Source organism: Ranitomeya variabilis, chromosome 6 (assembly GCF_051348905.1).
Source record: "Ranitomeya variabilis isolate aRanVar5 chromosome 6, aRanVar5.hap1, whole genome shotgun sequence".
Classification (NCBI taxonomy): domain Eukaryota; kingdom Metazoa; phylum Chordata; class Amphibia; order Anura; family Dendrobatidae; genus Ranitomeya; species Ranitomeya variabilis.
In genome coordinates this window covers 77,074,939-77,098,113 of record NC_135237.1, presented here as the reverse complement: position 1 = coordinate 77,098,113, position 23,175 = coordinate 77,074,939, and the positions used below count along the sequence as shown (strand labels likewise).

The 23,175-nt window shown below is 45.2% G+C and overlaps 1 protein-coding gene across 1 annotated transcript in view; it reads left to right on the top strand.

The window, feature by feature from the left end:
- Window positions 1-22,552, top strand: part of GORASP1 (golgi reassembly stacking protein 1) — a 42,133-nt gene extending 19,581 nt beyond the window's left edge. Inside the window, exons 2-9 of the mRNA XM_077268678.1 lie at window positions 13,741-13,821; window positions 16,510-16,713; window positions 17,248-17,334; window positions 17,835-17,965; window positions 18,307-18,442; window positions 18,635-18,773; window positions 19,207-19,356; window positions 20,617-22,552. Of these exons, the coding sequence (XP_077124793.1) occupies window positions 13,741-13,821; window positions 16,510-16,713; window positions 17,248-17,334; window positions 17,835-17,965; window positions 18,307-18,442; window positions 18,635-18,773; window positions 19,207-19,356; window positions 20,617-20,858 (1,170 nt within the window). The 3' untranslated portion in view covers window positions 20,859-22,552. The remainder of the gene's footprint in view (window positions 1-13,740; window positions 13,822-16,509; window positions 16,714-17,247; window positions 17,335-17,834; window positions 17,966-18,306; window positions 18,443-18,634; window positions 18,774-19,206; window positions 19,357-20,616) is intronic.
- The last annotated feature ends 623 nt before the right edge of the window (window positions 22,553-23,175 follow it).

Below are 23,175 nucleotides of genomic sequence, written 5' to 3'. Positions count from 1 at the left end.
CCTCCAGAAAGAGATTTTGGTTAAGGATAGGATCTTGAGGGGTGTATTAGAGGAAAAAATAACGCTAGAACCAGCGACTCTCAAATCCCTAAGTTGGTGGCTGGATAGGGATAATTTGTCAGCAGGTGTTCCCTGGATGATAGACGTGTCCCGGGTTGTGACTACGGATGCCAGCTCCTCAGGTTGGGGGGCTCACATGAATGACATTGTAGTGCAAGGCCAATGGGAACCATACTCAACATCCTCTTCCAATCAGAGAGAATTATTAGCAATCGAATTGTCAGTTAAAAACCTCCTCATGTATCTGCAGGGCCACCACGTCAGGATCCTCTCAGACAACCGGGTGGCAGTCTCCTATATAAATCATCAAGGAGGGACACACTCCGAGGCTCTGATGCAGATCACAGATCGTCTCCTCCGGATGGCAGAAGAGAATTTACAATCTTTGACTGCTCTGCACATCACAGGAAAAGACAACATAAAAGCGGACTTTCTCAGCCGCAATGTTCTAAAGCAAGGAGAATGGTCTCTAAACGGAGACATCTTCAAACAGATTGTACGCTTGTGGGGTCAACCGGTGGTGGACCTATTTGCCACAAGAGAAAACAAAAAAGTAAAAAACTTTTGTTCCCTAAACCCCAGGGAAAATCCACTGGCAGTGGACGCATTCCTCATAAAATGGGATTTTTCTCTGGCCTACGCCTTCCCGCCACTGAACCTACTACCTCTAGTGGTGAGGAAGGTCAGAGAAGATTGTGCGAGACTCATTCTGATTGCTCCCTTTTGGCCCAGGAGAACCTGGTTTTCATGGCTCAGGACGATGTCAGTGGGCGATCCCTGGGTACTTCCAGACATCCCAAATTTACTCTCCCAGGGGCCGATACTCCATCCACAAGTGAAGGGACTTCATTTGACGGCTTGGAGTTTGAGCGGTCATTGTTAGAAAATAAAGGCTTCTCTCCTAAATTAGTCGATACCCTTTTAAGAAGTAGAAAGCCAATAACAACAAGAATCTACTCCAGAACCTGGAGAAAGTTCTTAACTTCCTCAGAATTTAATATTAATGATGGTGTACCAATACGTCAAATATTGGAATTTTTGCAAAGAGGGTTAGAGTTTAAAACTCTCCACAAGCACATTAAAAGTACAAGTTTCTGCACTTGGGGCCCTGTTCTCATGTAATATTGCGGGAAACTACTGGGTGTCGAGATTCATTAAGGCGGTCGGTAGAATTAGACCACTTTATAGAAACAAAATGGTACCATGGGATTTAAATCTTGTCCTTTCTTCTTTGACAAAGCCCCCTTTTGAGCCGTTGAATGAAGCCTCAGTCAGGATGTCTCTCAAAACAGCTTTCCTAGTAGCTATAACATCAGCTCGCAGGATAGGAGACATCCAGGCACTCTCTAGACTTCCCCCGTATACAGAATTTCTCCAGGATAGAGTTATCCTTAGACCGGACCCAGCCTACTTACCAAAAGTAGTATCCCAGTTTCACAGATCGCAGGAGATAGTTTTACCTTCGTTTATCCCTAATCCTTCTAACCCTAAAGAAAGGGAGCTCCATACCTTAGATGTCAGGAGATGCCTTCTTCAATATATCTCGGTCACTAATGATTGGAAGAAGGATAATGCACTATTCCTGTCCTTCCAAGGTCCAAGGAAAGGGGCTAGACTGCAGGGGTGGGGAACCTCGGCTCTCCAGCTGTTATAAAACTACAACTCCCAGCATGCCCTAGCAACTTGCAGCAGTTGAGGCATGCTGGGAATTGTAGTTCTCCCACAGCTGGAGGGCCAAGGTTCCTGACCCCTGGGCTAGAGCATCAAAATACATACTTGCTAAGTGGATTAGGGAGGCTATCTCTCTTGCTTACACGACAGGTGGGGGTCCAGCTCCGCAGAATCTGAGGGCACATTCCACCCGAGCCATGGCGTCATCCTGGGCAGAGAGGTCTGGAGTGTCGGTCGACCAGATATGTAAGGCGGCCACATGGTCATCCCCTTCCACCTTTTTTAAACACTATAGGTTGGACTTGGGGTTCTCCTCAGATCTCACCTTCGGGTTAAGGGTGCTACAGGCTGTGGTCCCTCCCTAAAAATGGCTTACATCTCTGTAAATCTCTCGTGGTGCTGTCATGGGAGTCCGAATAAAGCATTAAGCTACTTACGGGTAGCGGCATTTTTCGGAGGCCCATGACAGCACCCTTAGTTCCCTCCCTTTTCACATGGGGTTGCACATCCTGGGTTTATAATCAACTAAATAATTTAAAGAAGAAATGTTATCTTCTCACGTGTGTTACTTTATTAAAGTCATTGTGTTTAATTGTATACAATATTGTGTTTGCTTGTCATTAACTGCGGTAGTCCTCTCAGGCTCTGTAATCCAACTGATGCGTGGGAGAGGTGCCGCCCTTTTGTATCTGTGGGTTTCCTGTTCCTAAAGGGGCGGATCCCCTCTCTCGTGGTGCTGTCATGGGCCTCCGAAAAATGCCGCTACCCGTAAGTAGCTTAATGCTTTAGTATTATCAGCTCTGACAGAACCACCGTTTGAGCCCATAGATTCGATACCACTTAAAATCTTATCTCACAAAACGGCCCTTCTTACAGCCCTAACGTCTGCCTGTAGAATTAGTGACCTCCAGGCTCTGTCTGCGAATCCTCCCTTCACGCAAATCATGGAGGATAGGGTAATATTGAGAACAGACCCTGCTTATCTACCCAAAGTTGCTTCCAATTTCCATAGGTCCCAGGAAATAATCCTTACTACTTCTGCCCAAACCCGAGAAATCAAAAAAAGAAAAAATTCCACACATTAGATGTGAGAAGGTGTTTAATACATTACCTAGAATCCTCCCAACAGTGTAGGAAGGAAGGCTGTCTTTTTGTCTGTTTTCAGGGACCTAGAAAAGGACTCAAAGCCTCCAAAAGCACTATAGCTCATTGGGTAACTGATGCGATAGCCCTGGCATACTCATCCACGGGAAACGCAGTGCCGGAAGGGCTCAAGGCACACTCTACAAGGGCTATGGCGACCTCCTGGGCCGAAAGGTCGGAGGTACCAATAGATAAAATCTGTAAAGCGGCCACCTGGTCATCACCTTCAACCTTCTTTAGGCACTATCGCTTAGACCTGGCCTCTTCGTCTGACTTAACCTTCGGAAGAAGGGTCTTGCAGGCTGTGGTCCCTCCCTAAAGCAATAATCTCTGCAATTCTCTCTGGTAGTGCTGTCATGGGCGACTGAGAATAGTGTAGTTACTTACCGATAACGGTATTTATTCGGACTCCCATGACAGCACCACGAGAGAGGGGATCCGCCCCTTTAGGAACAGGAAACCCACAGATACAAAAGGGCGGCACCTCTCCCACGCATCAGTTGGTTTCCTGTTCCTAATGGGACGGGATCCTACAGAATTTACAAGAGGATCCCAGGCCGGCCGGCCGACTCAGGTAGCGAGGGGGTCTCCTACCTCGGCCGGTGCGGAATTCCTGGATGATGCCACGATGGTCCTGGTAGGGCTGCATGGCGGTGGCATTTCAGCAGGGAGCGGTCGCCGGTGGTGTCCTGTCTCCAAGCCAGCGCCGGGTGAGTATTTCCCTGGGGTCTCCTCCTGCTGAAGGTGGCTGGGGTCTCTGTGTGCGGCGGCGCTTGGGGGCGCAACCCGGGGTGCTGCGGCTCTGTCCGGCGTCCTCGCCGCTCTGCGCGCTGATGGTAAAGCGCCGGGAGCCCGGGTGACGTCGGGGGAGGAGTCGGCAGTCACTTCCGGGTTTCCAGGGTCCTGCGCATGCGCAGTGTATCCAAGATGGCGGCGCCCACCGGTATAGCGTCGCCGGCGCTCTCAGCCCTAGAGAAAACCGCCTGCACCAGGGGGAGGCCGGAAAGATCAATCAGGGGAGCGCTAGGCACAGCTGCTGACCGGAGGAGGGGCTATAAAAAGAACTCCGGATCGTGATCCCTTGCTTCTGGCCTCATATCTGGTAAAGATGGAGGACGAGCACGTGCAGCTTCAGGAAGAGGTGTCCCAGAAGCCTAAAGAGAAGGATCGCGACAGAAGGAGCAGTGAGTCTGGCCACAAAAGCACCTCCAGACAGGGGTCTGGAACGTCAGCCAGGAGAAATCCCCCTCGTATTCCGGTACTTTTTCTTTGGGCAGCGCTGGTAAGTGATCTTCGTGAAAGTTCACTCAGTGACATGATTCCCCTCATATGTTCCATTATAGGGGAAGAAATGTGCCGGGAAGGCGAAACACAGGGAATGTGGAATCTGCGGGGTTCCCCTACCTGATTCGTGCCCTAAAAAGTTATGTGGCCCCTGTATACAGCAGACGGTGAGGTCTCAGAAAAGGGGAGAGGGGGAGAGCATTATATATACAGGGATTAGATTGCTTTACTTACCCCCCTCAGGTGGCGGAGGAATCCCTTACTATGACCACCAGCTTAAAGGAGATGATCAGAATGGAGGTCAGACAATCCTTAAAGGGTTTTGCTCAAGGAGGAAGCTCTAAATCCAAAGCTCCGTTACTCTCCGATTCTTCAGTAGAAGAGGATAAGGAGGAAGTTTTCTCCGGTTCAGCTGCGTCATCCTCTTCCTCGGATGAGGACACCGCCCGTTTCTGTCTACCCCTCGAACGAGTAGATAAGCTGGTCAAGGCGGTCAGAGGGACGATGGGCATAACGGAACCGAGACCCCAACTTTCCAAGGAGGAAATTATGTTCAGTGGGTTGGAGCAGAAAAAACGCAGAGTCTTCCCGCTCAATGAAAAAATCCAGGCTCTTATCAATAAAGAGTGGAAAAAACCTGAGAGAAAGGGTTCGTTACCTCCAGCGCAGAAACGCAGATATCCGTTTGATGATCCTGCAGTCACCAACTGGGAAAAAGCCCCTAAGTTGGATGCGGCAATAGCCAAAGTGGCCAAACGGGCCTCTCTCCCCTTTGAGGACATGGGGACCCTTAAGGACCCCCTTGATAGAAAAGCGGATACCTTTCTAAAAAGTACCTGGGAGATGGCGGCCGGTTCTTTAAGGCCTGCGGTGGCTTCAACCTGTACAGCCAGATCAATGATGGTCTGGTTGGAACAATTAGAGACTCAGTTAAAAGAAGGTGCATCAAGGGATTCTATCCTGACTGCCTTACCACTGATCCAAGAAGCAGCTGCTTTCTTATCAGATGCGTCTATTGACTCTGTCAAAATGGCTGCTAGGGCAGCAGGTCTCTCGAATGCGGCCAGAAGGGCTCTTTGGCTGAAATGTTGGCCAGGCGATATACAGTCAAAATCAAAACTCTGCATCATTCCATGTAAAGGGGAGTATCTATTCGGGCCCACCTTAGATGATCTCCTAGAGAAAGCAGGAGATGACAAAAAGAAGTTCCCCAACCTGCTGGGGTCCTACCGTCGTCCCTTTAATAAAAGAAGGTTCGGTCGCGGAGGGAAGCGTACCTTTTCACCTTCAAGGGATCGGTCTAGGTGGGACGACAGACGTAGACGAGGTACGGGATATATGTTCCGTCGTTCCTCAAAAGAAAGGAAGAAGGAGGACAAATGACTAGAAGCCCCGGTGGGGGGCAGACTTTTACATTTTGGTTCAGAATGGTCCGAGATCACGAATAGTGTCTGGGTGCAAGATACTATTTCTCGAGGTCTTACTCTTGAGTTTTGCCATACCCCACGGGATAAATTTATGTTAACGCCCTTACGTTCTAATCCCCTAGAACAATCTGCTCTAGAAGAAGAAGTTTGGTCTCTCTGTTCTAAAAATGTTCTTACACAGGTTCCAGAGACTGATAGAGGGAAGGGATTCTATTCTCCCTTGTTTCTCATTAAAAAACCTGATAACTCGTATAGAACCATTATAAATCTCAGACATCTTAATAGTTTTTTGGTTAAGCATACCTTTAAGATGGAGTCCATCAGCTCGACAATAAAGATACTGTTTAAAAACTGCTTTATGGTGGTAGTCGACTTAAAGGATGCCTATTACCACGTACCTATTCATGTGGATTTCCAGCAGTTCTTGAGGGTAGCAGTATTAATGGAAGGGGTTGTTTATCATTTTCAGTACAGAGCTCTTCCTTTCGGTATAACATCAGCCCCCAGAGTATTCACAAAAATAGTGGCAGAGGTGATGGCTCACTTGCGAGAATCTAATGTCCTTATTGTCCCATACCTGGACGATTTCCTCATAATAGGTAACTCGGTAGAACACTGTTTGTCCCAACTAGAACTCACTAGGGTTAAGTTGGAACGCCTGGGCTGGATAATTAATTTTGAAAAATCTCGATTACAGCCTCAAAAAATTCAGAAGTTTCTGGGCTTAGTACTAGATTCAACTACACAACAGTGTTATCTTCCGGAAAACAAACTATCTCAGATTCAGCATCAGGTACTGAAAGCAGTAAATACACCCTCTATGACCCTGCGGCAAGCTATGTCCCTGTTGGGGTCCCTCACATCGTGCATTCCAGCGGTAAGGTGGGCACACTTTCACACTAGATCCCTCCAGAAAGAGATTTTGGTTAAGGATAGGATCTTGAGGGGTGTATTAGAGGAAAAAATAACGCTAGAACCAGCGACTCTCAAATCCCTAAGTTGGTGGCTGGATAGGGATAATTTGTCAGCAGGTGTTCCCTGGATGATAGACGTGTCCCGGGTTGTGACTACGGATGCCAGCTCCTCAGGTTGGGGGGCTCACATGAATGACATTGTAGTGCAAGGCCAATGGGAACCATACTCAACATCCTCTTCCAATCAGAGAGAATTATTAGCAATCGAATTGTCAGTTAAAAACCTCCTCATGTATCTGCATGGCCACCACGTCAGGATCCTCTCAGACAACCGGGTGGCAGTCTCCTATATAAATCATCAGGGAGGGACACACTCCGAGGCTCTGATGCAGATCACAGATCGTCTCCTCCGGATGGCAGAAGGGAATTTACAATCTTTGACTGCTCTGCACATCACAGGAAAAGACAACATAAAAGCGGACTTTCTCAGCCGCAATGTTCTAAAGCAAGGAGAATTGTCTTTAAACGGAGACATCTTCAAACAGATTGTTCGCTTATGGGGTCAACCGGTAGTGGACCTATTTGCCACAAGAGAAAACAAAAAAGTAAAAAACTTTTGTTCCCTAAATCCCAGGGAAAATCCACTGGCAGTGGACGCATTCCTCATAAAATGGGATTTTTTTCTGGCCTACGCCTTCCCGCCACTGAACCTACTACCTCTAGTGGTGAGGAAGGTCAGAGAAGATCGTGCGAGACTCATTCTGATTGCTCCCTTTTGGCCCAGGAGAACCTGGTTTTCATGGCTCAGGACGATGTCAGTGGGCGATCCCTGGGTACTTCCAGACATCCCAAATTTACTCTCCCAGGGGCCGATACTCCATCCACAAGTGAAGGGACTTCATTTGACGGCTTGGAGTTTGAGCGGTCATTGTTAGAAAATAAAGGCTTCTCTCCTAAATTGGTCGATACCCTTTTAAGAAGTAGAAAGCCAATAACAACAAGAATCTACTCCAGAACCTGGAGAAAGTTCTTAACTTCCTCAGAATTTAATGTTAATGATGGTGTACCAATACGTCAAATATTGGAATTTTTGCAAAGAGGGTTAGAGTTAAAACTCTCCACAAGCACATTAAAAGTACAAGTTTCTGCACTTGGGGCCCTGTTCTCATGTAATATTGCGGGAAACTACTGGGTGTCGAGATTCATTAAGGCGGTCGGTAGAATTAGACCACTTTATAGAAACAAAATGGTACCATGGGATTTAAATCTTGTCCTTTCTTCTTTGACAAAACCCCCTTTTGAGCCGTTGAATGAAGCCTCAGTCAGGATGTTGTCTCTTAAAACAGCTTTCCTAGTAGCTATAACATCAGCTCGCAGGATAGGAGACATCCAGGCACTCTCTAGACTTCCCCCGTATATAGAATTTCTCCAGGATAGAGTTATCCTTAGACCGGACCCAGCCTACTTACCAAAAGTAGTATCCCAGTTTCACAGGTCGCAGGAGATAGTTTTACCTTCGTTTGTCCCTAATCCTTCTAACCCTAAAGAAAGGGATCTCCATACCTTAGATGTCAGGAGATGCCTTCTTCAATATATTTCGGTCACTAATGATTGGAAGAAGGATAATGCACTATTCCTGTCCTTCCAAGGTCCAAGGAAAGGGGCTAGAGCATCTAAATACATACTAGCTAAATGGATTAGGGAGGCTATCTCTCTTGCTTACACGACAGGTGGGGGTCCGGCTCCGCAGAATCTGAGGGCACATTCCACCCGAGCCATGGCGTCATCCTGGGCAGAGAGGTCTGGAGTGTCGGTCGACCAGATATGTAAGGCGGCCACATGGTCATCCCCTTCCACCTTTTTCAAACACTATAGATTGGACTTGGGGTTCTCCTCAGATCTCACCTTCGGGTTAAGGGTGCTGCAGGCTGTGGTCCCTCCCTAAAAATGGCTTACATCTCTGTAAATCTCTCGTGGTGCTGTCATGGGAGTCCGAATAAAGCATTAAGCTACTTACGGGTAGCGGCATTTTTCGGAGGCCCATGACAGCACCCTTAGTTCCCTCCCTTTTCACATGGGGTTGCACATCTTGGAGTTATAAATAACTAAATAATTTAAAGAAGAAATGTTATCTTCTCACGTGTGTTACTTTATTAAAGTCATTGTGTTTAATTGTATGCAATATTGTGTTTGCTTGTCATTAACTGCGGTAGTCCTCTCAGGCTCTGTAATCCAACTGATGCGTGGGAGAGGTGCCGCCCTTTTGTATCTGTGGGTTTCCTGTTCCTAAAGGGGCGGATCCCCTCTCTCGTGGTGCTGTCATGGGCCTCCGAAAAATGCCGCTACCCGTAAGTAGCTTAATGCTTTCTCAGAGCCCATGACAGCACCTGCTTATTCCCCCCCTTATCACGTGTGCGGTGAGCACCTTATTATACGAAGTGTGTGTTTGATTTAGACACGGTGTAATCTTCTTAAGTATTTTGCTAAAAATGTATATTTCCTGTTGTCACTAACCTGGAGGACCTCTGATGCTCTGTAAACCAAACTGACGCAGGAGAGAGGTACCGCCCTTTTTATCCTGTAGGTTTCCTGTCCCTGAAGGGCGGATTCCCTCTCTGTGGTAGTGCTGTCATGGGCTCTGAGAAATACCGGTATCGGTAAGTAACTACACTATTTTTGTCTGATTACTGTATTTTTCGCATTATAAGATGCTTTTGTTTCCCCAAAAATTTGGGAGGAAAGTGGGGGGTGCATCTTATGGTGCGAACGCAGGCTGCCCGCAGTGTTACGGCAGCGGATTCGGCGGCGGTGGCACCTGAGCAGGGTCCCTTCTTCAGGATGCAGGCAGCAGAAATGTGTCCATGCTGCTGTCCGGTGTCCATGCCGCTGTCCGGTGTCTATGCCGCTGTCCACGCCGCGGCCCGGTGTCAACGGTGAGCACATCACTGGTTTCCCTGCGGCCATCTTTCTGAAGCTGTGGGCCGCCGGAAGATTCAGGAAAATGGTCGCAGGAGGCCACGCGTGCACAGATTGAGATCTCGGCGGCACTCGGCTTCAGGAAAATGGCCGCCGAGATCTCAATCTGCGCACGCGCGGCCTCCGGCGGCCATTTTCCTAAAGCCTCCAGCGGCCCACGGCTTCAGGAAGATGGCCGCATGGAAAAAGATTTTTATGAGATGGGGTCCGTCTTATTGTCCGAATTTAAGGTACCTGAGGGCCATTGGTGGTACAATGGGGTCACAGAAAGCATGGTCCCTTCTTCAGGTAGCCAGCGGCGGCAGAAGTGGGGCAATGCTGCAGTCCTGGGGTGCGATGCTGCGAATCCGGTGTTGGCGGTGAGGCAGAGCACCAGAGTAGGGTCCATTCCTCAGGATGCAGAAATGTGTCCACGGCGAGCGCATCACCGTTTTTTCTGCTATTTTCCACCCCAAAATTTGGGGTGCGTCTTATAGTCAGAAAAATTATTCTGCTCTTGGTTAGGCAGCTTCTGGGGCTTTCTCCAACCAAACCCATGATGCATTTCACTGTCCTCACAGCCAGAAGTAGCTCCGCCACAACCTAAGTATCTAGCCCCGCCCTGTGCTTGTCCACTGCACACTCATTGGCTGTTTGTATCTGCCGTCTGCCTGCCCGCTGCATACTCATTGGCTGTTAGTATCTGCCCCAGCCCCGCCCTCTGCCTGCACGCTCATTGGCTGTTAGTATCTGCCCCGCCCTATGCCTGCACGCTCATTGGCTGTTAGTATCTGCCCTGCTCTCTGCCTACACGCTCATTGGCTGTTAGTATCTGCCGCGCCCTCTGCCTGCATGCTCATTGGCTGTTAGTATCTGCCCCGCCCTCTGCCTGCATGCTCATTGGCTGTTAGTATCTGCCGCGCCCTCTGCCTGCATGCTCATTGGCTGTTAGTATCTGCCCCGCCCTCTGCCTGCATGCTCATTGGCTGTTAGTACCTGCCCCATCCCTGCCATTCATTCGAACATTAGAAGTGACAGAGCAGTGACCACCTCCATCTCACATCACAAGTATAATTATAATAAAGGGGTTACATGTCCTCAGACTACCCCTATATACATACAAATATATGCTACATGTCCATCTACAGTTTATGTATAATCTTTTATCTCATATATCTGGCCTAGGAGCAATCCAATGTAACATTAGAAAATTCCAAGGATGCAGATGGACTAGTGTATGCTCACAAAAAGCACTAAACAATGTGAATACTGAATTAAATAACCAGACAAAAAGCCTTAGCAGGTATATGTAAAAACAGCCAAGTGGCTCATGCACCTAAGTGAACAGTGTAAAGGTTAGAATGCAGTTTATAGGTACATGGGCTCATAGAAGTCCACATACAAATCAAGCACTACGAAATAGTAACCAGGAGCTCACTGATGTAACATAGACATAACATGGGAAAAAACCTAACCTGCAAAATAGTGCAGATGAAGTACATATGTCTTGTTAGACTATTTATAGCAGCATAATACATGGTGCAAGGTTTGATCCAAAAATGAATAAATAGCAATAGTAAGTCCTTACAGATAAGTGCAAAATAGAAAAAGAGCAGCACAGTAGTATATAACAAGAAGGGGGTATACGACCTGGGAATGCAGCACAGAGCCCGCGCGTTTCACTTCTTGCTTCTTCCTGGGGGATTAGTATCATACTAATTGATGTGGGCTGCTATTTTTATGCTAGGGGGCACTATCAATGGCCCCTTACGAGCCAGAGAATACCAGCCCCCAGCTGCCTGCTTTATCAAAAATGGGACCAAACATCGTTGTTTTTTATTTATTTTTATTTACTTAATTTATTAATAATAATTTTAAAAAACTGCATGCGGACCGCTCTATTCTTGATAATCGGCCTTGCTAATGCCAACAGTTGAGGGTTGCAGCCTGCAGCTGTCAGTTTTTCCTGGCTGGTTATCAAAAATACAAAGGAAACCAGGTCTTTTTTTTGTAATTTATTTATAGCACAGGCTGATGAATACTCCCATCAGCCACCGCCATCTCTCGCCGTTATTAGCAGCAGCAGGCATAGGCTGATGGGAGTCGTAGTTCCATCAGTTGACGCCTGTGATTGGAGGTAAACTTTTTACCTCTGGTCACATCTGCATGCTCACTCGGTCATCTGACAGCGTGGGAGCTGTGGCTCTCTGCCCGGTGGTATTGATCTTGCCGCCGATGTTTCTTGTGCTGCCATGCAGATGACAGCGTGAGAAACACCCGGCGTTCCGGGGCCGATCCCGAACAGTAACACGGGCTTCCTGGTGAAGTTTGTGTTCGGGGTCTGTGCCTGAATGGTAGGCGTTTGGTACGGACCTCGAACTTTACTGCCATCTCTAGTAGCAGTCTGTCTTCTCTGAATACAGATTTTACTGGAAATTGAGAACTTTGATAATGAAAGATCAGTACAGGAGGAGAAAGAAGCAGCTTTCTCTGATAATATATAACAAAGTTGCTTGTTTTATTGATGTATTAAATAAAAATTAAAATGACAGTTAGGGTACCGTCACACATTGAAATTTCCATCGCTACGACGTTACGATTCGTGACGTTCTAGCGATATCGTTACGATATCGCTGTGTCTGACACGCAGCAGCGATCAGACACCCTGCTGAGAATCGTACGTCGTAGCAGATCGTTTGGAACTTTCTTTCGTCGCTTGATCACCCGCTGACATCGCTGGATCGTTGTGTGTGACAGCGATCCAGCGATGTCTTCGCTTGTAACCAGGGTAAACATCGGGTAACTAAGCGCAGGGCCGCGGTTAGTAACCCGATGTTTACCCTGGTTACAAGCGTAAACGTAAAAAAACAAACCGTACATACTCACCCGTCGGTGTCCTTCAGGTCCCTTGCCGTCTGCTTCCTGCTCTGAGTGCCGTCCGGAAAGTGAGAGCAGATCACAGCGGTGCTGCGCTCTGCTCTCACTGTACGGCTGCACTCAGAGCAGGAAGCAGACGGCAAGGGACCTGAAGGACACCGACGGGTGAGTATGTACTGTTTGTTTTTTTACGTTTACGCTGGTAACCAGGGTAAACATCGGGTTACTAAGCGCGGCCCTGCGCTTAGTTACCCGATGTTTACCCTGGTTACCCGGGGACTTCGGCATCGCTCCAGCGCCGTGATTGCAACGTGTGACCGCAGTATACGACGCTGGAGCGATGATTATACGACGCTGCGACGTCACGAATCGTGCCGTCGCAGCGATGAAAATTTCAATGTGTGACGGTACCCTTACTCTTTATAGTCTCCTGTAATTACAGACCTCTGTATCTCCTTTTATAGACATTGTGCCAAATGGACAATCTGAAAATCACTATATTAAATTATATAGTCTTAGTCTGAAAAATGACTCCTAATGTGCCAGTCACTAAGAACCCGATTCAGTAAGACTAGCGTTGTGTACGTCAGGCTTAGTAATGTGCGTGCAGGAATAAGATGTGACTAATGCATTAAGAGGCGCACAACGCGTAATACATTGTGCCCATCTTATTCCTGCCATGTGTCAGGGATTGGAGTAACATTTCTGGCATAAGTTACACCGCAGCTTTTGATGAATTTTTCAGGGGAGCTTGGCTGTGTCCTGTCCCACCCAGGGTCCTCCCACTCTGGTGGAGTTGGCCGAAACAGAAGACCACAAAAGTTTTGCGTTTTATAGATATATATATATATATTTTCTTTTCTCCAAAGACCTTTATCCCCAGAAATATGGGAAAAATAATTTATTTGGGGCCGTTGTGTCTTCCTTTAGTCTAACTTTAGTGTAATTAATCTCTAGCAGGGGAGACAGGTTACAGGAATTGGGGGAAGTCTTTGTCTCTCTGCTCCTGCTCTCCTTACTGGCAAAGTACACATAAGGCCAGGATCGCACGGCAGTATAAAGAATCGATCCCAATCTCATCCAGAAAAGTGCGATTTTATTTATTATTTTTCTCTTCTCCTTACCCCCCCCCCCCCCCCCCCCATCATCCTCGTGCAGTCCATGTCCAAGCTGTAGCACCTATTAATCATTTTACAGGGCCATTTATATGCAGAAGAAATGTCGAATAACGGGACCCTTATCATCGGACATGGCTGTATCAGTGAGCTGACTTATTGTAGTATTACAGCTGGCTAAGTATCCGTTTGCCATTAGTACAGCTCATCCTTTACAGTACGTCTGTTTTTCTATACAACATATTGTAAATTAATGTAATCATATTTTTTTTTCTTTTTTCTTTTTTTTTTAAGGTGCAAGAAAATTCTCCTGCACAGAAAGCGGGACTTGAGCCTTTCTTTGATTTTGTTATTGCCATTGGACATTCCCGGCTGGTAGGTTATTTCTCATGCTATAAGCATTTACATCTCTGCTTTCTTGGGGTTGTACGTTTTAAAACTATTTGAAAGTGGTTCTCTACTTTGGAGAAGAGAGGAAACCTGATGGCAGAAAGTCAGCGGAAACTCATGAAATGGGGGGGAAAAAAGTACAGGATAGAAGCTGTGCTGCTCTATAAGCTGATGTAGCACCCTGGATACACACAGCTTACAGTCAGACTGTATTACTGAGAGAGACATTCTCATAATCAGAAACTTAGATCATCTTGCAAACTGCATATTTTAGGGTCAGAAAATGAATGAAGATTGCAGGCTGAAACTAAAGCTTTTAAAGGTATGTTCACACTTTGGTGTTCTTGCAGTGTATTTTATCTGCAGGAAAAAAGTGTGTTGGCAGGGAAAAACCTGCTTAAAATCCGCATTTTTTTGCAATGTTTGCCTTTTTTATTTTATTTTTTTCTCTGTTCATTAAAATTGGTCAAAAACTATGAGCGCATTGACATGCTGCAGAATTTTTTTCTGCAGCAAAATAAAAGCTGCAAAAACGCCATGTGTGAACATACGCTAAGTATCCTGCTGTTAGCAATCCACTTTAGTTTATTAGGAAACCTAGCAGTAAGTGTTAAATTTCCCTGCAGCACCACCACTGAAGAAATTAAGAATTATACAGTACACGTGAGAATTTATAAGTTTTCTGTGTAATACCGAGTAAGACCTCCAGAGTAGGAGACTTTGTTTTTTTTTTTTCTAATATTGTGGGGGGTTGGAATAAGAGAAGGGTGAAATATCTTGAACTGAAAGTGCAATTTCAACAAAATTTGCCTAAGGGAGGGGGAAATTAGTGTGGAGCAGGGAGAGGAAACAAGCAGAGGGAGATGTGGAAAGATTAAGGCGAGCTTTCAAACAAGTCATTTACCTCACTCCAGAGCTTCTCCACATCCAGATAGCTTAGCTTAGTTTTGTTGTATAATATCCTTCAAGTCCTATTATGGCCAGATATTATATTCTTTATGTGCACACATGACCACTTATTCTGAAATGTTGCTTGAAATTAATGTTGCCCATTAAATTATGGTTTAGACAAATCCAAACTTACACCATGTAAATGTATATTTATTAATCATGCTTTGCTTATACAGCGCCATTAATTCCACAGCACTTTACAGATATTGTCATCGCTGTCCCCGATGGGACTCACAATCTACATTCCCTATCAGTATGTTTTTGGAATGTGGGAGGAAATCTGAGAACCCCGAGGAAACCCACACAAACGCGGGGAGAACATACAAACTCCTTGCAGATGTTGTCCTCGGTGGGAATTTAACCCAGGACTCCAGCGCTGCAAGGCTGCACGCTGCAGTGCTAACCACTGAGCCACCGTGCTGCCCATAATGTATATTACATGTTCATTAAAAGGAAGGATACATTTATATCATAGAGACCTATAGTAACAGTCGTGTGTTTAATTTTTCATGAAAATCCAAATATAAGTGAAATCTTCAGCAAGAATAAATCTACTGTCAGATGTATATCACCAATTTTTTTCTCCTCTTTTGTAAATTCATTGTATGCTAAACTGTAGTTTCCCTTAATCTCTTAAAGGGACATGTTACTATAAAGACAAAAAAAACAAGTTGTCTATAAACATTTTTTATTTTTTTTTTTAAATTGTCATTTGCCTGCACCATTAAAGGGGTCTTTCATTGTCATGTTTCTTCATTCCATAGGGTTGCGCTAGCTAAAAATAATAAAATCCACATTACTCACCTTTTTCTTATTTTATTTTGAAAACCAACCAGGTGAATGCAGGAACAGGGCTCCTGGCTGATCCTGGTTTCTAACCACTATCCACTAATTTGCTGTGATTTTAGTACATATAATCCTCCTTAGAGACTAATTGCCGGGTACTCAGCGCTGGCATAGAACATGCCCAGTGAGTGACTGCCAGCAGGAAACTGAAAACTTGGCAGCGACTCTGTGTTGTGTGCACATATTTATGGAGCAAGTGTTACGGATAGAAACGGGAGAAGAACAGGAGGCCTTTGATATCTTAAGTAAAGTTACACCTCGGGCCTTCGCTTTACTGGTCAGTTATGTAACATTTATACCGTTTTCGTCAGTCGTTGTTATTAGTAATATTGCTCATCACAGAACTGAAAATGGATCTCCACCTAGAGAATTATTATGGGTAAAATCAATCCTTTAAAATCACTGCTACTTCACTTCAGCCTGCGCAGAAGAACAATTCTATTACCTGTATGTCCATATTAATAGATTTAAACGTCCCAGGGGTGACAGATTCCCTTTAATGGTCACTGTCATTTTAACCACGTTTGCATAGATCAATAGTACAAGTGAATACATGAAACAAGTTGGACGGCCAGCTCAGTGAGGGATCAGATTACAGTTGTCTATTGACTTCTATGGAGGGGAGGAGCACAGACGTGCTGCTGCTTTTTAGAAAGTGCTTACTGTAGCCCAGATATGGACTAACAGCTACCCTGCTCAGTACTGTATATTGTCCTTTTTCTGACCATTTGTTGCATAGTGTAGCAGGAATCCCTCATGTCTGTGTATGGGAGATATATCCACATACAATCAAGTTTTGATTTTTTTTCCCCACTTTTCTGAGCAGTGAATATTCTGTCCTGTTCAATTTTACTTATTTTATTTATTTATGTTTAGATCAAAGAGAACAGCATGTTCAAAGATCTCCTGAAAGCAAACATGGAGAAGCCTGTGAAGCTGGAGGTTTACAACACAAAGACCCTGAAAGTGCGAGAGGTGGAGGTCACCCCCAGTAACATGTGGGGAGGCCAGGGGCTTCTGGGGGCCAGTGTCAGATTCTGCAGCTTCCAAGGAGCTAATGAACATGTGTGGCATGTGCTGGTATGTAATACCTCAGTTATTTCCTAATTGTGGGTAAGATTAACTGACGTCATGGCCTCCCTATTAGAGGTGTTGTCCGCTACTGTACACCCCATTTTGGATCCCTACGTTTGCCCCCCAGTAGAATAATAACACTTCTATTCGCCTCCGTTGCCTTTCCAGCAATGTCAACACTGGCTGTCCCAGGGATCGTGTGACATTGTTACGTCACGCAATCCCTGCTGCCAATCAATGGCTGCTTCACTGTCCCCACCGTTAATTGTGTGTGTTTTTATTTAGTTTTATTTACACACATCATCACTGTCCCCATTTTCACTCACAATCTACATTCCCTATCAGTATGTCTTGAGTGCACTATGGAGTGTGGGAGGAAACCGGAGTACCCGCAAACACGAGGAGAACATACAAACTCCTTGCAGATGTTGCAAAGTAACAGTGCTAACCACTGAGCTACCATTCCGTCCTAACCACTGAGCCATTGTTTGTATCTTACAGTTACAAGGATGACTTGAATGATTTTCTATTGCCTTTTAGGATGTGGAACCAAACTCACCCGCAGCTCTGGCCGGTCTACATGCTCATATAGATTATATTGTGGGGTCGGATCAGATTTTGCAAGAGGTACGCTCCAAATCTTTAAATCAATTCTTCAATTTTTTATTTTTAAATCCAATGTTTGTTGTTTTTTTTTTATTGAAATGTTCCAATTTAGAAACGGTACAAAACAATAAAATACAATCACAAACCTCATCCCTCCCATACCAAGAAAGTACAACAAAGTGTAACTTAGCGCAGGTTCCATAAAGAAAGGAGGAACGTATTTGGTTGTATTCAGTGTAACAAAGTGTATGATGAGTTTTACGTTACTGATGTAATGTGAGGGAGGTACCACAACGTGTGCGACCACAAGTCTTACAGCTTTAGGAGTTCAAAATAGACCCGAGCGCTATGTTTGCAGCTCCCGCGATGACAAACCGGATCCGTTTTTTTTTCTAATTTAGTTACTGCATTTGTAAATAAATACCTTTTTCCGTCGTGAGCTCCTTGTTTCCTGGCCTACAAAGCCCCAGACAAACATAAAATATTTCTCATAATTTTTATTTTTTTATCTTTATATCTAGTCAGAAGATTTCTATGCTTTGATCGAGTCGCACGAAGGAAAACCTCTGAAGCTGCTGGTTTATAACACCGAGACAGACTCGTGTCGGGAGGTGTATGTAACCCCTAATGGAGCATGGGGCGGCGAGGGAAGGTACAGTGACTTGTCCAGTCTACACACATTTACACACAGTTTTGACAGCTAGAACAGTGCAGCGTATAAGAACAATGTTTGCAGTCGAAATTAAGGCATCCAGAAGGACCCCATCGTAAGTCTATGGTCCGTCTGGACATTTGGGATCCATCTTATAGCAGCTCTGGCACGTTATTTAGCTTTCTGTTATAAACTGAAGCCACATCACACATGTATGTAGAGTTTATCGTCCTTCTTTCTAAATAACGGTGTACACGTGTCTCCAATACATAAACCAGTTCATGAAAGCACTGTGTAAATGCAGCCGACAATGTCTGACGCTGTGCCTTGTGTCCTTCTAGCTTGGGATGTGGTATTGGGTACGGATACTTACATCGCATTCCCTCACAGCCTGTTACCCCAAACAAAAATGATGAGATAAAGCCCCCGTTACCGGCTGAAGAACACCCTGTGCATCCGACCAATGGATATAATGAGGTATGAGGCAGACTCGTGAAATTAAGATGATATAACAAATGTTCGTGGTGGGTTTTTTGTTTTTTTTTAGTTCCTACAAATGTTATTTAGAGACATTACTTAATATTATTACTGTATTATTAAATTGTTTGGTTTCGAAAATCTATTGATGAAATTACTTCTTCTGCAAACATCCCATTTTTGTGTTGGCAGGCTCCTCTTTTGGCCCCAGAACCCCACGTGGACCCAGTGGAGGAAGCTCTACATTTGGAAGAGACGCAGAATACACCTGTGCATCCAGGAGAGGCTGCACTTGTTCTTCCCCCGCCGGTACAAAGAGTTGTGAACCCAGGTACCAAAACAGGAAACCCCACCCTGCCTGTGCGTGTATCGGTCATGTGGCCAGTTACCATCACGAGAGGGAGTAAGACCTGCCAGGAGAGATCCTCCACCTCGGACCCTTACCTGATCGCTGTCTTCCCCAGTTTCCAGCGCTGCTCTCCGGTCATTCTCATTCATGTTACTTTCATTCAGACTTGCCAGGTGACACTGCAGGTAGGAGAAAATCAGAAGTATTTTTTAAAGACTTAGATTGGAAAAACGATCTGACAAGTTGGAATAGTAGTCACATGAGTGAGAAGAGGACCGGGGGAGCGCTGGAATCTGAGGTAGAGTGCAATCGGTAATTATAGACACATACGTAGGCTACTTATATATTTACACCGGCTTAGGCAGTAAAATGTTTGGTTGGAGCTTCTTTATATTGATATGTTTTTCTATAATAGGATTTCCAGACAGTTCTGACATTCTGATGCCCGAGGTTCCAGATCTTACACAACTGCTGGATGTGACCTCTCCTCCTCTCAATGTTACGCCGGATCCCTCCACTGTCGGAGACAAGATCATGACTGCCGAGGAACTGAATGCTTATATTGGTATGTGCATTATTTAAACTAATGGCTATGTCCCAACACCGCAGATTAATGGTGAGCCGGCCATTATGTATTCTTGCCTTCTGGAAATTTCCACGGCAATTCTGTAACTCCCTGCCGTGGGAAATACGCATGCAGAATTGGCATGCGTATTCCTGCTAAACACTAGTGTTTTACAAGCTTAATTAGCTTGCAGAATGCTAGCGTTTTCCAAGCAATCTGTAGCATCGCTTGGAAAACTGATTGACAGGTTGGTCACTCTTGTCATAGTGTTTGGTAAGTGTGACCAACTTTTTACTATTGATGCTGCCTATGCAGCATCAATAGTAAAAAGATATAATGTTTTCAGCATTTTTATCACGCTTTTTGCAGCTTTTGTGGTGTGAGTTACATGTGTGCTTTATCTACAGTACATGTTTTCTTCACCAAAAATGCAGCCAAAAAAAAAATTACGTTTTTTACAGCATTTTTTCACTTTAATTTGCTTTTTATGGGTGGAAAAAAGTCTGCAAACCCCCTGAAAGAATTGGCATGATGCAGATTTTAAAATAAATAAATAAAACTAAAAAAAAAACCCGCTGCAGTTCTCAAATTCAGTCGGGAAACAACCATTGATTGCATGTGATTTCTGAAGTCTCATGGCTTTTGCAGTTACTGTAAAAAGCAGCTTTTAATTTGCACAAAATACGTTGCAAAAATGCAATGCGTGAACACGGCCTTAAGCAGCTCCAGGGTTGTCACTAATGGGTTCCTTTGCAGGTGCCTCATAATTACCTATATTGGCACATATTACTGGAGGGGGCATCGCCTACTAAGGTCTGGGACTTTTTGCCTGCGTTTGTGTCTTTTTAGTTGTTCTATAAATTCCATGGATGTTCGTTTTCTTCTGTTTAATTTCATCATTGTAGCTAAACTTATTTTGTTTTTTGTACTTTATAATATCTTTTCCTTTTGGCAAACTTTTTCTTATTGAACATATTAGGATAGGTCATGAATGTGGTTGGTGGGTTTCTGTCCTCGAGCCCCCCACCGTGGTGCTCACTTCCCTTTACATTTGTAGCTGATCATTGCTGCTGCTGTCGTCCATGTGGCTGTGTCTGATCCCTGAAAGTGTGGAGCCGGATACTATTTCTTGTTGATCCGTGGGGTCACTGGAGGACGGACACCACCTTGCCATGGACTGACGATCTGTCTAGTGGTGTTCAGTGTTTTATTTTGTAAACGATTGTATTCCTCATGATTATTTTTCTCCTCTTTTTCCAGAACACGTGACTGTGTCAGAAGCGCCTCCTCTCGATTTCCCCACGTCACCCTCCGGCTTGGATCATGCCCTTGCTGAACAGAACTCTTTAATCGCCTTTGAGGATCCGGTGAGCGACCCTTCAGAAGCCGCTCCAGCGAGCGAGTCTCTGGCTGACGTGGACAATGCTGCAGTTTCCACCATAACTGACGAGAAAATCACTGAAGACTCTTCCACAGAACCTCCTGAAAAGAAGGAAGAATAGGAAGAAAGGAAAAGACGATCAATCCTGTTTGGTCTCGCTGATCATTGAAATGCTAAATGCACGACGGCTGACCAGAAAATGGTTCAAGTTTTTATTTGTATTTTTTTTTATTTTAAGCAAAACTACAAGCTTTTTATGCAGATGATTTTACATTTTACCTAAATGTCTTTTTAGAACCATAGACTATTTTTAATCTGATAGACTACTTCTTAAGCTATATATATATATGTCTTATATTGCCAAAGTTTGCACGGCCAGGTGGCTCATGTAGAGTATTGTTTTCTAACCTTAGGCTACCCATCTGGAGCACAACACATACCTTCCAGCATGTTCTGATAGCACCGAGCTGTTGGTTAATTCTGGGAGTAGTCATTTTCTACCAATACCGAGACATGTGCGGGAGACCAATGATGTACACGTTAAGGATGGGTCTCCTAGGATCCTCCAGGGTAGCGATCTTTAACCTGTGGCCCTGGAGTTGGATGTAGCTCCCCAGGTGTTGGCAGATGCAGGTACTATTGGCACCCTGGCATTGCATTAATACTTGATCAAAACAATATTGTTGCAATTAAAGAGAGTCTATCAGTGAAAAATGACTTTTCAAATCATGCCCAGGCGAGTGGTGCACCCTTGACATGGTCAAACCGCTAAGTGCACGTTGCCACCTACTTGTTTTCCATTTTTCTCCATTCTCTCCTGGTCCCATAAACCCAGAACTAGGGAGGAGAAACAAAGGGAGTCCAGTAGATGGGGGGCACAGAACTGTTTTGCTACGTTGGGGTTGTATAGAGCACCAGTGTTTGTTTTGATCTGTCATTTTGTGCTGACAGAATGCCTATAATGATAGAGGAAATTCCATATCATTAGGTGACATTTTTAATGGTCTCTTCTGTTCTGCATTGGCTGCGGACCTACAATGTAGGCAGTGGAGGACATAGTGTTGTGGCTTCTTTTACAAAGAGCTTGAGTAAAATTGTCCTATTGTTTAAAGGATCCGTGGAGCACTAGAAGCATATAAGGTTTATAGCACATCGCTAGCGAACACAGAAGAGGCCCCTGTGCAAGAGGAGTATATGGGCCCTTTGCAGTCTTGTCATAATGCACTTTGGAGGTCAAAATGGACCCTTTTTCCTTTTGGGCCTATGTGGCTGCACATGTTGGCCCCTGTAGGCCATGGTACATCTTGCTCCATATTCACATTACTAATGAAGTATGCCCCTGTGTGACTCACAACACCGAAGATCTGGATCTGTGCACATGAAAAATGTGGTGAGACGCAATGCTCCTTAATCTGCTTGGTACATGCCCAGTGCCCAGATAAAGGGCCGAATCTCTGCACCCCAGTGTATACCTGCTGCATGGTCGGGAGATCCACACTGGCATGGTACCCTTCATTGTTATGTGACCCATGATATATTAACCCTAAGAGCACAAGGTAACGGTTCCTATATGAGATAGTATCCGGATCTGGACACTTATTTTCGATGACTACATATGATTTGATTTGTAAGCTGATTTTAAATTGAAATCACAGTCTAATGTTAAATGTGAGATGATTTGTTCATTTTGCTTTTTCTGTTTTTTACTTTTAGAGAACGGGGGTTGTCCACTGTATGATAATTCTCAGAAAGGTGCTGGAAATGGCACGATGAGCCAATCTGCACCAATTTCTTTCTTTGTAAAGTGCGTTCCGTTACTGATCTGCAGTCTTAAAGTGACTCTGTCACGTCAGTTTGGTGGGATATTAAAATGAGTTGTTACCGGTCAAATGGGCAGCGTATCCTCGTAATTTCGCCACCCCGTCCGTCCCTTTTTTCTGCAATAGTTTAGTGCATAAGAGTATGCGCGCACCATAGTTGGCGCGTGCGCCTTCAGTCTTCGGTGGCGCACGCGCAGTATGATTTGCCCTACTGCGGGCAAAGCCAAAAAGCATTACTGCGCATGCGCCGCGCACTATGTTCCGGAAGTATTTCGCTGTGTTCCGGGACATAGTACGCGGGCGCATGCGCAGTAATGTTTTCGGCTTTGCCCGCAGTAGGGCAAAGCATACTGCGCGTGCGCCACCGAAGACTGCAGGCGCACGCGCCAACTATGGCTCACGCATACTCTTATGCACTAAACTATTGCGGGAAAAAAGGGACTGACTGGGTGGAGAAATTACGAGGACACGCCGCCCATCTGACCGGTAACAACTCATTTTAATATCCCGCCAAATTGTCTGAGGTGACAGAGTCCCTTTAAATGCTGCCCATCGCTAGGTCCCCACACAGTGTGTCTGTAATGGAAGGGCAGGTAAACCGGCCTCTGTCAGCCGACA